A 15426-nucleotide genomic window follows, 5' to 3' on the forward strand; every position below is an offset into this window, starting at 1 on the left:
AAAAAAATCTACAAAAACAGATTTGTTTTTTTATATGAACGGCCACCCTCATACATCTAACAAAATGATTTTACCATGTTTCTGAGTGTAGCATTAACTAAATATAAAAAAAACATCACTGCTTATTTGTTTCACACAAAATCAACCTTATTGTATTAAAAAAAAAACATTCAAAGTTGCTACAACGGCAAAGGAAACACAGCTTTCACAGAACACTTTCATATTCTTTTTATTAAAATAGCTTTTATTCATAGTCAAAACTGTCTGGATCAATGTGTTGAAATTATTTCAAGCATATCTAAGGAGCCTTCCAGATGTGGAAGTGGAGGCCGAGGATTCAGCAGCTTGAATCCATCTCCACCTTCATCCTCTGAAACCTCCTCAGAAATGACGTGGCTCTGAAGATGGCGCTCAGTTTATCATTTACTGTACATTAAACAATAACAGAGTTATACACTTTTTTATGTTACTTATGATAAGATGAGAAGACTTGTTCATTTCAATTTTACAGTTGACAAACCATCATCCCTCTCCATCAGTAAGAACCATAAAAAGAAGAAACACTTTACGCCATAGTTACTCCAGAAACCATTTTTCTCCAAGTAAATTATTCATGTATCCCTCTTCTTTTCTGTTTTTACATTTTATCTTATTAGGAGACCAAAGCAGAAGAATTCCAAGCCACCAGCCCTTCATCTGTCCCGCTGCTACAAGTTCTGCAGCAGCTCTTTAGCACGGTTAATTTCTGTCCCAGGACTGGACTGTACAAGAGTCCTTCTGCCTCACAACCTCTGTAGTCCTTCAAAGTTTGAGCTCAGCCTATGAAAAGCGTCCTTGGCTCAGTCTTGCGTCTTTACTGAATGCATCTATCCAGGTTTTTTAGTGAAATGCATAAAGGAGGAGGAGAATGGTGCAGACGCCAATCACAGTGCCAAGGATGAGAGAGTCTCTTCTCTTCCGCAGGTTGATTCGCTGGATGAGACTGTTGATAGCTGGAAAACGATCTGAGGGAGTCAAATGTGAAGGAAGGTAATTCTGTGGGACTGCACGGTCACAGCAATCACTCCTGTAGAAATCCTGATGGATGCATTTTTCCAGGGAAAAAAAAACAGAAAGCTTTTTCATGAGCATTGATTTCTGAAGAAACAGCAGTTGTTTGTTTTTAAACCAATAACTCCTCCGTGTGGTTTCCTGTACACAGCCCTGCAATCATGCAGCAGAAAGGATACTGGCCAGTGTGTTGACCCTGCTCTGTATGGATTTCAGAATGCTCCTTTGAGAAGTCATGTTCTCCTTGGTGGCCATGGCAATGCTAAAGAAAGAAATATGGTAAATAGGCAATTCCACAAGACACAACCCCAGATAAATATATTCCTGGTCAACATTTGACTGTTAATTCAACTGTGAGGTGGACCTATAGAGAGGAAGTAGAGCTGTCTCTTTTGTGCTCTGTTGTAGAAAAATTGAGAAACTTTACTCTGGAATGTGGATTGTGGGAAATCATTTAGTAAATTTTGTCATTAGAGATACTTTAACAAAAGTCCCTTTAGACTGTTATTGCAATTTTGTACCAAAAAAAGTTGCTGTTTCAGAAAGCAAACAGGAGTGACTTCTCTCTACATCTGTGACAGTGTTTTGCACTACATGAGACAACTGCTGACCAGTTCTGCGAGTCCCCAGACCCCCCCATAAAACAAAACCACATATTTCAGAGTGGCCCTTTATTGTGGCCAGTCTGAGGCACACCTGTGGAATAATCGTGCTGTCCAATCAGCATCTTGATATGGCACACCTGGGCCATAGCACGGATTATCTCAGCAAAGACATGCCCAGTGTTACAGATAAAGACAGATTTGTGAACAATATTTCAGAAAAATGACTTTTTTGTGTTTGTGGAAAATGTTTCAGATCTTTGAGCTCGTCTCAGGACAATCAGGAGTAAAAAAAAAGTGTTGCCTTTATATTTGTATTTAGTGTATGTCTATTTGTTAGCATTCTTTACTTTTTGGGAAGCATTGAAGTGACTTTAATCTGCATCACTACTATAGTAAATTACTTAGGCTCTATTAATCTGCGTTGGTCAATAAAAATAAAAAAAAGCTTTTTTCAAGGTAAAATCCCATCTACAAATCTGCAATAAGCGTGAGTGGATGCAGAAGCGTTAGCACAGGTGGTTGAAGGCGGATTGGGGTTTCTGAGGGGACACTGCAGTCTTGGCCTGAAGCTGTGTTTGGAGGATCATGTTCTCCTCAGTCAGGACATGACACTGCTGAGGGAAGCAACATCCGCAAGCCTTTGTGTCCGTGAACACCTGCTTATCAAGAGCTGATCGAAGGAAACTACTTTTTAAGACATGGTACGTGCATGACAGCACACCTTGTTATTGACAGAACGTTTCTTTTAAACACATGCAGGAAAAAAGAAAGAAAAAATGTAAAAACAGACAAAAAAGAAAAGTTCTGAAGTCATCATCAACAACATCTTGAAACGAAAGTCACAGAAGTGTGATGTACGACACAAATGAATTAAAGTAGTTGTATTAGTTATAGTTGGCCATCTACTTAATCAGCAATGCACAAAAAAACAAGCAAACAAATAAAAGGACATGTAAAAGTAACAGCTATAAATGTAGAATAGTAAAAGCTGGCAGATTCTTTGGCAACTTTGATTTCTGTTTTTATAAATATTAAACCTTGTCTCAATTTTAGAGTCAACAATGAATGGGTTGTGTTAGCCACGCATCACTGCAGATACTGAGATTTTAAAACATCTCCACATGGACGACATGCTGGAGTCTGTTGCAAATGCAGTGATGTGTTTCTGTTAGAAATGTTAACATTAGGGTAAAGAAGAGATTTTGATGCTGATACTGATCTTAAGCTGATAAACAGTGAATCCCTTGTCAAGCGATTAGTAATAAAAGCCAATAAAAAACAGGAAAATTGGATGCAATTAAATAAAAATAAAAATATAATTGAAACAAAACTGTTAGCATGTTACATCTTTAATTAGTCAGAAGAAATACCATACTTAGATGTATACAAGTGTTCTAACTCTAGTACACATTTATAAAAATATTTTTTTTTTAAAGCGATGTCAATGTAAACATGAACCCAGGTTCCTGTACATCTACAAGCAACATTTTATTCGAGGTCTTTATTCCATACCCTCCTTTTCTCTGCATTTTTCTGAAGGCAGATGGGCAAACGTCAAAGGACCTAGTCTAAAGTCGTGTGACGCTAAAACCTTGTTTCCAGAGTTGTCAGTATGACCTTCAGCCAATCAACGGGTTTCAACAGAAGCTCTGCCCTAACTGGTCCGTTCCATTTTTCTATGGACCCACAACTAACAGGGCCCCAAAAATTGGTCAGTGCGGTCCAGCTTAATGGATCCATTTTATAATGGAAACGCTCAAAATCCCAGACTGTTCTGTACTGTACCGCTCAGAAAAAACAAGGTTTACAATGTTCACAATGAAATCAGAAAATGTGACACACATAAATCCAAATGTGTGAGGAAACAGAGGATTTACCTTATAGTGTCGTCCATTAGTCGGTCTGAGCTACAGGTTGGGGAGGAGAGAAAAAAAACTGGGTTACACAAGAATACTGTACATGCAGTGAAATACAAAACAATTAGAAACATTTACAGGTTATGCCTAACCTTTCCTTTCCTCCTGAACTGTCCCTGACCTCATGACTGACCATAAAATATACTGCAGTTTTATTTCCCGGCAGAACTGAGACTGTTAGAAAATTCAAAGTTGATCTGAGGCGGAGCCAGAGAGAAACCTGGTTATACTTTCTTCTCTTCAGAGTCTACAGCACAGACATAAGTGGCTGGTTTTCCCATTAGTCATCTCAGTCAGATGCTGGGTTTTGTGGCTTCAGCTCTGAAGGGACTCTTTCCTTTCCCTCTCTGAAGTTGTGTTTCCTGCAGTCATTAAATCGCTCATTAGCTTCCAGCTAATTGCTTTCCTTTCTAGTTGTGATGAATGAACCCATACAGACCACATGCTCTCTTCCTATTCACAGGCAAATGCACAAAATGACAGACAGTCCACTGCAATGCGCACTTCAGTTATGTAGCATCAGTGCCATAGCTTCACTGTGCCCCAAGGACTCGCATTTTTTAAGAAGTTTCCCTTAATTGCAATATCTGCAACTCAACATTCCGTTACAGCCCACAGTTATGCCCAAAATGCTGATATCAGCTCATTTAATCGATGAATATGCTTAAAGTTGAAGAAAACTAATCTGCTCTGAAGTGAAGCCAGTGCATTAGAACTGATAAATATATTAAAGCAGAATTAATGAGAAAATGGAAGGGTTTCTAATATCACAGCAGTCATTGGAAAACAATCTAAAGTTTTAAAATGTCTTAACGGGAAAATGCATATTGAATGAGTGAGCTAATAAGTGATGGTTTTAGAGCTATTAAAAGAGGCCCTTGAGGTGTTAAAGCAGCTTGTATGGGAGCGTTTCTGATGCTGCTTAAAGCGCCGGGTGATGAACAACAAGCCTGATTTTCATGAATAGTATCAGTGAAACTCTGATGTTGCTTTTGAAAGACAGTTTATTAAAACACAAAGAGGTGTTTCGAAATCTTTCCACATTAATGTCAATTAAATCTTAAAAAGCTTAACATTTAAGCAGAAACTAAGCTTAAATAATTCACATTTCATGAATATTCTGTAATCCAAACAAGTTAGCAGTGGCTAGAAACCTATAGGGCTTTCATTATGTGTCTGAAATTGTTCAGTTTTTTACTTCGAACGTATTCCAAACAATTAAAAATAACAATAATAATTTCTCAATTGACGTCAGTACAAAAAGCTTAGAATAAGTTATTGAGCCCATAGAACAGACAGGGATAAACAATATAAATAATTGCAAACTTTTTTTAAATTTTGACAGAAGATAAGTAAGGAACTAAGGATCATTGTGTCAAAACTGATAAAGTTGTTGACATCTGGGAAAGTAAAAAATAAATCAATAAATAAAAATACAGTCCATATATCCCTCCAAGACATTTGTACTCTAACTAAAAATAAGGACATGATTAACAGGATTCATTTGCACCCAGGTGACGCTTTGTTTATGGTTTTTATCTACGTATTATATTCCTATTTCAGCTGCTGGTCACAGCAAACCACATTTTCCCTGTGACTCTAGTGTCAGCTGCTCATTTTTTACATCTTTTTATATGTCTTTCTCCAAACCACTGGAGCGTTTTTCTCACGCATGCTCTGATTTAACTAAATAAATGATCCCAGTTCCCAATCTTGATTAAGTGAATATCAGTATATTGAACTTATGGAATTGCAGTTGTGCATACAGCAACAGACATGCTTTGCCCTCTGCTGGTCATTACAGGTAATGCTGATTCACGCAGCCCATAATAAATTAAACTCAACACTTTATCACAGGAGCAAAAACCTGTTCTGTGATCAATTTCTGCCGGATCTACAACTTAAAATTCATCAGAGACTACCGTCTACTGTCTGTGTTGAAACATAACGGTGAGGGGCCTCCACACAACCTTGTTTCTTCGTTGGCTACTAACAAATAGACAGATGTGATTTGAACTTTGGGAATAAATCCTCATTTTGAAGCGTAAGGAAGGTTTGTTGATAGATTTGCATTTTGTTTTATCCTGCGCTTGTGGTCCTTGCTGACATTCAAATGTGTGCACCACCGAGGGTGCACCAAACACCTCACTCGCGCACACACATACACACAAACGCACACAGGTTTCACAAACCGCATGCTGTTCTGTAGCTTTGCTGACTCAGCCAAATGATTGGAGGATAAGAAAGCTGGAGATCACGGTTCCTCACGCTGTTTTGTAATTCCATTCATTTTTTTTGATTTAAACCTTTAAACTGCAGAGTTCTGCTGCACAAAACACTGTGGTTTTAAAGCTAAATAAGAGCATTTCTTTTGGAAAAGAAACATAAAAACCGTTGCAGTCCAGATTTCTCTCTTCCTGGCTTGCAAAGCATGTATTCTTAACTCGGAAAAAAACGTGACTTTATTGGTAAATAGGTCGATAATCTTGGTGTAAACTTACTTTCTTAGATGTTCATGCTCCTTTAGAAACAGCTCGGTTCTTCTGTTGTTGACCCCAGAGCCACTCTTGTATGTCCTGACAGAGGAATAAACACAAGTCAATCAGAATGAAGAGCACATCAATTTAAACAGCTCTTTCATTTATTAAAGACCTTAAAACCAAAAGCAATCCTTGATCTTTTAAACTTTGTTTCATCTAAGTCAAGGGAAGGTGCAGCTAAATCAGACAAAAGTTGTTTAAATCCTGGTTTGGTGCATTAATTATTATTTTTTTTTTCTTTTTAGAATGAGCTTGTTGGGAATTTAGTCATTTTCATGCTCGTCTATTTTTAACAAAAACGTTTTTTTCTGACATGATTTGCAAAGTAAACTGGCTTTCATAAACATGACTTCATTCCACTGGAACTGATAACTGAGTGTGTAAGGCTTAAAAGTCGGGTTCTTATGGCATCTGCCCATGGAATTATTAATAGAGACCTCGTTAAATTAAAAATGAATGGTAAAATCCATCCAAGCTGGTGAAGATGCAAAAATGAAAATGTTTTTTCTACTAGTAAGCTTTGAAGCAGCAAAGAGCTCAAAGTTAATGGATGGGCTGCCTGCATAGAGTCATTCATCCAGATTGATTTCCTTGAAGTAAAAGGTAAAAAAAAGCAGTCAGCTGGGCTTGAAAAGGGAGCTACACCAAATCCATATGACTTTTTTTTAACCTGCTACTTCAAATAATGTAAGGCCTGTTACACCACTCATGTAACAATAGAATCACACCCGTTCTGATGCACTTGATGCAACTATGAAGTATCAGGTTCCCTGAACAGCTGACTAACATCCTGGGTTTGTAGTCATTAAGCACAGCCCCACCTTCCTGGTGAGCAAAAAAAAAAAAAAAAAAAAAAAGCGCTGGAGGCATGGAGACACACATATGCCATTAACGCCTACCCCACCCAGCTAAAAGCAGAGAGTGCATGAGAACAAACAAATGGGTGCACGCACAGTCCGTGGCTGCCCTGAGCCCAGCATGGCTCCCACAGCAGCAGTGCTGATGCATACTTAGGGCTGGAACTGCGTGTACCAACATCCAGCTCCCTCACTTCAGCAGGGCTTTCTAAAAAGGGCACGGGTGTAAATCACGGCCAAACTGTCACTTTTGCTGCTGACATTTAGATTCAAAGCGGGAGCAGAGGGAGAATTATGTCTCCATTTTGCTGCTATGAACGCTTCAGCTGCTCACTGTGTGTGCTTGTGTGTGTGTGTGTGTGCACGCACTCTTGTCAAAATATGGTTAGCCACATCTTCCAGACATTGATTAAGAACGAGATAAAATATCAAACTGGTTATTTAGATGTTCACATAAATGTGCATGGTTTCTTTGAAAGCAAATGGATTTGTGATTTTTGTGAAGCATAACCAGCCTTCATTCTATGCATTTTTATACTATACTGCCCCCTACCTGACAACTAAAGTCCAAGAGGGAGAGGCCTCAACTTCAGCAGTTTTCAGAGACCGTGTTAGTGAAAATTGCAGGAGAAAAACCCTTTTGTTGTTTTAAAAAACCTCTTAGGGTAAATTATAGAACATGAACACCAAACTCTAGAACTACAGTCCCTTGGATTATAATTTCATGCTTTTTTCTGCAGATGTTTTTCCAAATACTTACATTTCTTACCATAACAAGCTTAGTTGCTGACACGGACACTTTAGTTGACCACAAGTTATTACCCTGTTATTACACCGCTGCTGTTTTCTCAGGTTCAACATATGATGCAACATTTTCTATGTTTAAGAGGCCTTAAGCGTCTGCAGTAACACAAAGTTTAGATTTCCTTTTTGTTCAGGGCTCGACATAGCCATTTGTCCGCTGGCCCGGTCCTGTTTTTCAAGCAGTACGGACCACAAGACTTTATTTTTTACTTGTCCGCTCGGGCCACTAAAATATCTAACGGTTAATACATTTTTCACCTTTTTCAATAAAGTATATTTTGCGAAAACGTGTAGATTTACCTCATCTTTATAATTCACTTTTTCTGCTAGTGCTGTGTTCAGACTTCAAGGGTTTCTATGGGAAACCTTTTATCACTCTTCTCCTCCTCTCCCGCCTGCGCGCGCGGCTGTCGCTGCCGAGCACCACGCGGCACGCGCTCACTCTACTTTTTTTTTCAAACTTTATTGAAAGTAACAATTCAATACTAAACAATGTTAAACAGCAACAACGAAGGAACAAGCCAGTGGGTTATTATTACATTTTAGACAGATATATTTAAACTGACACACATATCAGCGCGCCCCCTGGTGGTTTTTCACCGCGATGATCATAAATTCGACACCGTCACTGAAGAGAGACTGAAGCATGTCAGAGATGTGGAAGACATGGCAGGAATAGATAGGAATATGTTAGATGGAGTAATGGGTGGAATTAGTAGTATGGACAGCAAGATATTTAATGAATGCATTGAAGATGAAACTGTATGCACTAAGCTTTAAGCTGAATGTTAAAGAATCACAGGCAACTCCAAATACCTGAATCTCAGAGTCAAATGGAGTATAATGTCAAACTACTTAATTTTCTTTTTCTTTACAACACTGTAAGCAGTAAGTATTTCTAGTTAGCTGAATGATCTCAGTAATTTAATTTTATTTAATTTTTCAATTATTTAATTTAATTAAGTAACTAAAGTAGTGCTGGGCGATATGGCCTAAAAATAAAATCTCCGATACAACGCTGCTTGTATCGTTGTATCGTGACAGCGATGCTTTTGTCAGTTTACCTTGTTGCATTTTCAAAAGTGCAGAATAAAATGTGACACTGAATTTCAAACGGCGCATTGTAATTTTTGCATCTATTATTAAAGTATTTTATTAATAGTAATACAGTGGAAATTAGTAGATTTGGTTAGCATGTTGATTTACGGTATGCGCCCCTAAATTTTCTGGTTGTGCCCCTAAAATTTTCAGTTGGGGGCCACTGTGCTCCTAGTGAAAAAAGTTAGTCTGGAGCCCTGGGCAGCATGAAAACTTCTTAACTAGTGTTACCTACTTCACTGCAGTGCTCTCTTCAAAACATCTGAAACAGACTAGAGCAGATTTAAGTTTGATATGCTCTATTTTCAGTAATTGAAAAGTGTATAAATAAGTGCTAGATGTCACCAGAATGCACCAAATTTCCCCATATTAAAATTTTCCGGGGGGGCATGCCCCCGGACCCCCCTAAAGTTGCAAGCACCTGCGGAGCTGTGTGCAGTGTCGGGCCAGTAACTTTCAAAACCTACTGGCCCTGTGGGCCAGTGCAAATTTCTGGGCTATGTCAACCCCTGTTGTTTCTTTACTAGAAATGCACAACTTTTCTCTCACTGGACAATCATGTTGCACTTGACCTTTTTAGCATACAGCAAAGGATCTCATTGGAACAAATATCACTTTAAGACTTTCATATGAATATATCTGTAAGACCATTGGACATAACTGTAAACCATAAGCTCCCCATTGCCAGGGATCTATTCGGAACAACATGCATCCCTCTCAAAATAACCTTTGCCTGAAGACAATTACTGACCGTGACTGCAAACATAAGCTTCCTAATCTATTAGGAATAAGTGTACATTTAAAAAATAAAATGTTTCTGAAAACAGTCTGTAGAATATCGGTAGGTTTTTTTTTTTTTTTTACATCGGGCCGATAAACTTTAATTGTGCAAATAATGTTCGATACCGATGCTGGCACAGATATATCGCCCATCCCTATTCTCTATCATATTTAACTTTTGGTAATAAATGACAGCAGTGGAGGTTAAGCCTTTGGAAGAGAAAAGGATGAGTGTCACATTAGAGCTGGACGCTACTGGTCCTCATTAGCTAGTGGCACAAAGAATAAAGAAGAGAAGCCGAAAAAGGTGCAGTGGAGCTAAAAACATTGAGGAAAGTATGTTCTCATGAGCTTAGAAAAAGAAATAATTTTAGCTCAAAAGTTTATGTTTTGTTGTAGTATTTAAAAAAAAAAAACAACAGCAGAAAGTTCAAAAGTCATCGTCACCCACAGTGCAACAACTGTGCAGAAATCGGTCACATCTCTCAACAAAAAGAGGCTTCACTGACCTCATTTCTTAGTTCGTACAAGGTTTCCAATAGATTTTAGACAGGGAGAACAGAAAAAGATCTGAACCTAGCAATTTTGAAAGATTACATTATTTAACGCTCGAGGTTGTTCGACCGTTTGACCGGCAGAGTGTCTCAAAAAACCCCTCCATACTGATAAGTGACTTCAGGACAGCGGAGTACAGGTATGTGTTCCTCTGTAAGAGATCTGCATCTAAGGCAGATGGAGTGGGATCAATGAAAGCCCTGCAGTGCTCCCCATAAGCTGACTGCTGTGTAAAAAAAAAAAAAAAATCAATACACCATTGAGAAAAGAAAAAAAAAAACACAACATTTACAGGAGTCATGGTCAGTGAGGATCCTACAACTTATTTATGATAGCACATACTCCTTCCATCCAAGGCCAAAGGGCTTCTTCTTTAAGTGTTAATCAGAAATTTTCATAAGAGCATGCCAAAGGGAAAAATTCTGATCATTTCCCCAGAAATCAAAGACATTTAAGCCGATTTGCGGGATCAACCAGATTATTTCAAATAAAAATTAAAAAACAGGCAAAGCCGCACAAGCCAGCATCCATCTTTCACCTCAGTGTTGAGTAAGTGATATTGGCCGACCACGAGTGCATTATCAGAAATGAACGCACGCCGTGGAAGCCTGAACCGTCCAACGCTGCCTTAATGTCTGATAAAGCACACTTTGAAAGCCATTATCCCACTTTTACCATGGTCACTTACAAAATAAATAAATATCTAATCAGTTTTTAGCACTTTAGTCTTATTTGTTTGGTTTAAATGGCTTTCTAACAAAAAGCAGACTATTTGTGACGTGATGCAGCGTGTTGTCATGGTAACATGATAACATGTCACCCAGCACTGACCTCGACTGCAGCGACAAAGGAAAGCGATAAATAGGCTGATTGTCACGATTGGTTAATTAAAGCATCAATTTAGAGAGAAACCACTTGTTTATGTCCAGATGATGAAGCAAAAGTCTGCTTTAAAGAAGCCAGCGCAATAAGACAGAGCATTTAAGATTTGTGACCGGAACTTCTTTTTTAGGCGTGCATTATCACTATGGATTATCACTTTTTAAATCACACCCAGCAGCCAATCAGCATCTAGTATCCACCCGGACCATGGTATAAAAGGTAACTGACCACTGGAGTTGAATGGTTTCTATCAGCAGCTATGATCTCATCTTTCCAGTTGTGACACAACTGATGTCTCAGCTGTAGAGGCCTATTTTTATACTCACTCAATGTCTTTTCTGACAGAACCTAGGAGGTCTTCTCTTTCTCGAATGGCCAGAAAGTTGCCCTTGGTTTTGTGGAATTCATGAGTGTAATCCTGAGAAGACAGCAAAAAAAGGACCAAAAAATAAATAAAAACACATCCATGTGTGGCGTCAAGAAACAGGTCATCTATGATTTTTTTTTTCTTTGTAGCATATTGAACTAAAAGAGATAATAATGAATGACTCACCTGCAGAATGTCTCTGTGTCTCTGGAGGGTGTGCATGAGGGCAGCATTCAGAGAAGCTGTGCCCGGTGTGTTAGTGTACTCTGCCATCTTATCGTTGACGGCAGTAAGCTGAAAGACGTAAAGAAGCTCAATCAGAGAGACTTACAAGCTCACGCAGGTTAGGCTCACATATCATGCTAGAATTTTATCCTAAAAAAAAAAAAAAAATCACCACTGAAGTAAGTAATATGGTTTCCCCTGCAGACGCTGTGCTCATAATGCAGTGACTTTTTCTAATGTTTCCTTTTTTTCCTATTAAACCCAATCACACATTTACTTTCTGGATGTTTTCAGAGTTAATATCGACACTCAAAGTTTGAATAATTTCTGGTTGAATTGCAAACTTTCTGAGGAAAACAATGACTAAAGTTTTCTCAATGCTTTTACATTTCATCTGGCTAAAACGACTTACTTTGGCTAAAAGCTGCTCGATCTCCACGGACATGGTGTCAAACATCCTGTCCTGAGTGGAGTTGTTGAGAAGTGGGGTGGTATCCGAGCTGTAGAGAGGCAAGTGGGAACAGTGAGCAGTTACAAAGAAAACCCAACTCCAAATGAATGTTTTCTGCTATGGATCCATCCTGAATGAACGAGATTTTACATAAAAGATTTTCATGTAAAAATAAAGAACTTTAGTTGGCATGAACCATCTTCTCTTTTTCAACTTTTCAAGCCTACAAGATCAGTCATGTTTCATGGTTAAATTTAATCAAAGTTACTCAGAGCAATTGCATGAGGTTCATTAATGGATAAAGGCCTTTCTTCGAGTACATTTTTTACTCAAGAGTACAGGGACAAATTTGTTGTCGTAGCTGTGTTTCTGCCAGCTCAGACTCCTGAATGCAACTCCAAACAAGAAACCACATTTGCATGCAGAGATCTTTTTTTTTTTCAAATCACATTTTATATCTACTTTAAAAGATGCACAGTCTAAAATATGGATCTGCAATCTCAGGCTCTGGCATCACATGTGGCACTTCTATCTCTTCATTATGAAGAAAAATAAATTAATGGTAACCCCAACTTTGTAAAATGATTAGTTAGCATTGAATTAAATTAGATCAGTTAGGTTTACAAATTTATGGCCAAGGTGGCTCTAGAACAGTAAAAATAAACAGCAACGTTTTTGTACCTTTGTCACTGCACTACATCAAGCAGCACTGAAAGCTTTCCAATCCTCCAGAATACACAGATTTGAAAAACTATCAAAACATTACTGAAACGTTCCATCTTTGATCGCTCTATTTACTTAATCAAGCACAAACTATTTTATACTGCACAACATTGTTTATTTGCTATACAGAAGGGGGTTGCTAAGAAAACCCATTTGAATGTTTTTATACAGTGGGGCAAAAAGTATTTAGTCAGCCATCAATTGTGCAAGTTCTCCCACTAGAAAAGATGAGAGAGGCCTGTAATTTTCATCATAGGTATATCTCAACTATGAGAGAGAAAATGAGAAGAAAAAAGCAGAAAATCCCATCGTCGGATTTTTAAAGAATTTATTTGTAAATTACCTACAAGCAAGATTCCTGTCTTTCACAGACCTGTAACTTTTTCTGTAAGAGGATCCTCTGTCCTCCACTCATTACCTGTATTAATGTCACCTGTTTGAACTCATTATCTATATGAAAGACACCTGTCCATAACCTTAAACAGTCATTCCCCAAACTCCACTATGGCCAAGACCAAAGAGCTGTCTAAGGACACCAGAAACAAAATTGTTGACCTTTTTCTCTGCAAATTTCCTTTTTTGTAATTTAAAATGATCAATGGTTTAAATGCAAAGCAGTATCAACAATTTTGAAAGACTTTGTGGTTCCTACTACATTTTGATCAGTGAGAAACAGCCCTAAATGGCTCTTTAAGTATTAAAGGTTGTTGTTTGCAGCAGAGGCTCCTCTGCTAAAAGGCCAAAAAAATCTTTGGATTTGACCTCACCATTTTGAAGTTATTTATATTTGATGCAAATGTGTCCTCACTAGAGTCAATATTCATTTGTTAAAAAGCAAATATCAAAGAGGTTGGCACCACAGCTTAGTCAAAGAAACATGGACCTTTACCAAAAAGACACACTTGGGTTTAGACCAATTATGTTATTAGTAAACTGAATTAGTAATTAAGTAAAGCTTGCACTGTATCTAAAGAACAAATACATAAAACAAAAATGGGCAATTCATGTTAAATACATAATTTCAGAAAATGATGGGCATTTGCTTTAGAGATGAGTGTCATTTGAAGAGTGCAGAGATCTTACGTGTCTCCTCGACGTCCATCCCTGGAGCTGCTGTAGCTGGTGCACAGTTTACTGAATGAGACCAGCTTCAGGTCCAGTTCATTTTCCAACTGCCTAGCCTGCTTCCTCAAATCTGCAACAAAAGCAGCATAAAGGACTAAAAACAAACATATTTGAGGCCGGATATAGGTACTGTATGGGCAAGACGGATATGAAACCCCAAACTGTCATCACACCCAGACTAAATGATCCTGACCTAAACATGTTAACTAAAACAGAGATATGTATGTTTCATTCTGTAGAAAAATTGGTACACCTGCATACTTAAAGTACTGATTAGAGGTTGAGCATAAATAACCTGAACCTTTTAAAGTTTTCCCTTTATCGAACCATATTGCTGATTTTTTATATAAATGTTTAACTCATGATAAGGCTTCTGTAAAGCTAAAGACAAGTTGGGTAATTTTTATTTGAACTCAGAAACCTGTACTGATGGGGTTTATACAGTTGATGGATAGCAAATGTTTTACAGAAAAAAACAGAGGGGAGTTCATCGAGACGTCTCTTACGTCTTACTCTAGACGCCGGGTTTCTTGATCCCTTCATGATTTATGGCTTGGTTTTTTTCGAGACCAACAAAAAATACACAAATATATATTCTTTAATTTAGGTATTGTTTTGAATCTATCGAAAGACAAACGAGGAGCGCTCAGTTGATAATCAGTTTAAAGTTGGACGGTGAGGCTTTGGCAGCTTAGTTCAGTTCGGCGTCGATGCGTTAGTTAGCATGTCGGCTAACCTGTTGTTGCTTAAATCACAGAGTAATGGCAAAGACGCAGACACAATTCCTAACGGCACCAGGTACACGAGACCTAGCGGTGTCGTTCTGTATAAAACTTTAACGTGACTTGGGTCAAATTCTTGATGGATTACCTTCCCAGTAGTTGCTGCTTCCTAGTCCTGCCATTTTTGTTGTTCTGCGACGTCACCAACTTGAGGAGGTGGTCACGTGACAAAAAGAAACCGCGTCTGTTTTCCCGCAGCTGAGGCTGATAGGCAATGACTCCTCAACTGACTAAAGTTTAGTTGCGGAAACGTTTTTTAAAAGCACGTTTGTTTTTGATGGAACATTTTATTATTGTAAACAAAATACCTCGTGGTAACAAATCTTTTACTTTTTTATATTATTTTTACTTTTTTCCCGCCTGTTTAACAGAACCACATTTGAAAGGTCAAGGCAGGTGAAATTATGGCACAAACAGTAAAAATGAACATGTGGATTATTCCTTTGAAAACTTTATACCCTACACACCTCCATTCTGGAGTAGTCCTTCATAGATCCACTCTGTGTTGGCTTAAAATATGGAGTTTGGTCCCAGCCTGTGGAGCTCCCCTCTGCCTATTACAAAATGAATTTTTCGTAACCCTTGTGCTGTCCTAGGCACTATAACATTGGGAGTTGGGTCATCTAGACCCACTAGACAGTGCTCTGAACCTTTTTCTTCAATGAT

At 38.2% G+C, this 15426-nt stretch overlaps 1 protein-coding gene across 2 annotated transcripts; it reads right to left on the bottom strand.

The window, feature by feature from the left end:
- Positions 1-203: 203 nt before the first annotated feature.
- Positions 204-14982, bottom strand: gosr1 (golgi SNAP receptor complex member 1). 2 transcript variants are annotated; one of them, XM_004075442.5, is made up of 9 exons: positions 14849-14982; positions 13937-14048; positions 12092-12179; positions 11641-11748; positions 11414-11505; positions 6073-6147; positions 3533-3562; positions 1230-1312; positions 204-1004 (listed from the first exon to the last, which is right to left on the bottom strand). In XM_004075442.5, the coding sequence occupies exons 1-9, from the start codon at positions 14880-14882 to the stop codon at positions 880-882; spliced, it is 747 nt and encodes a 248-aa protein (XP_004075490.1). In that variant the 5' UTR covers positions 14883-14982; the 3' UTR covers positions 204-879. The 2 variants fall into 2 exon arrangements, with proteins under 2 accessions (XP_004075490.1, XP_078786162.1); XM_078930036.1 differs by lacking the exons at positions 13937-14048; positions 14849-14982 and adding an exon at positions 13201-13283.
- Between the last annotated feature and the right edge of the window lie 444 nt (positions 14983-15426).

This window comes from Oryzias latipes, chromosome 13 (genome assembly GCF_053564925.1).
Source record: "Oryzias latipes strain Hd-rR chromosome 13, Olatipes_Hd-rR_3.1".
Classification (NCBI taxonomy): domain Eukaryota; kingdom Metazoa; phylum Chordata; class Actinopteri; order Beloniformes; family Adrianichthyidae; genus Oryzias; species Oryzias latipes.

Excerpts from the sequence above, each read along its gene's own strand:
- gosr1 (XM_004075442.5), bottom strand. The coding sequence starts at position 14,882 with ATGGCAGGACTAGGAAGCAGCAACTACTGGGAAG. Across the intron at positions 14,049-14,848 it reads AAGCAGCAACTACTGGGAAG|ATTTGAGGAAGCAGGCTAGG; the intron begins GTAATCCATCAA and ends CTTTTGTTGCAG. Across the intron at positions 11,749-12,091 it reads TCGAGCAGCTTTTAGCCAAA|CTTACTGCCGTCAACGATAA; the intron begins GTAAGTCGTTTT and ends TACGTCTTTCAG.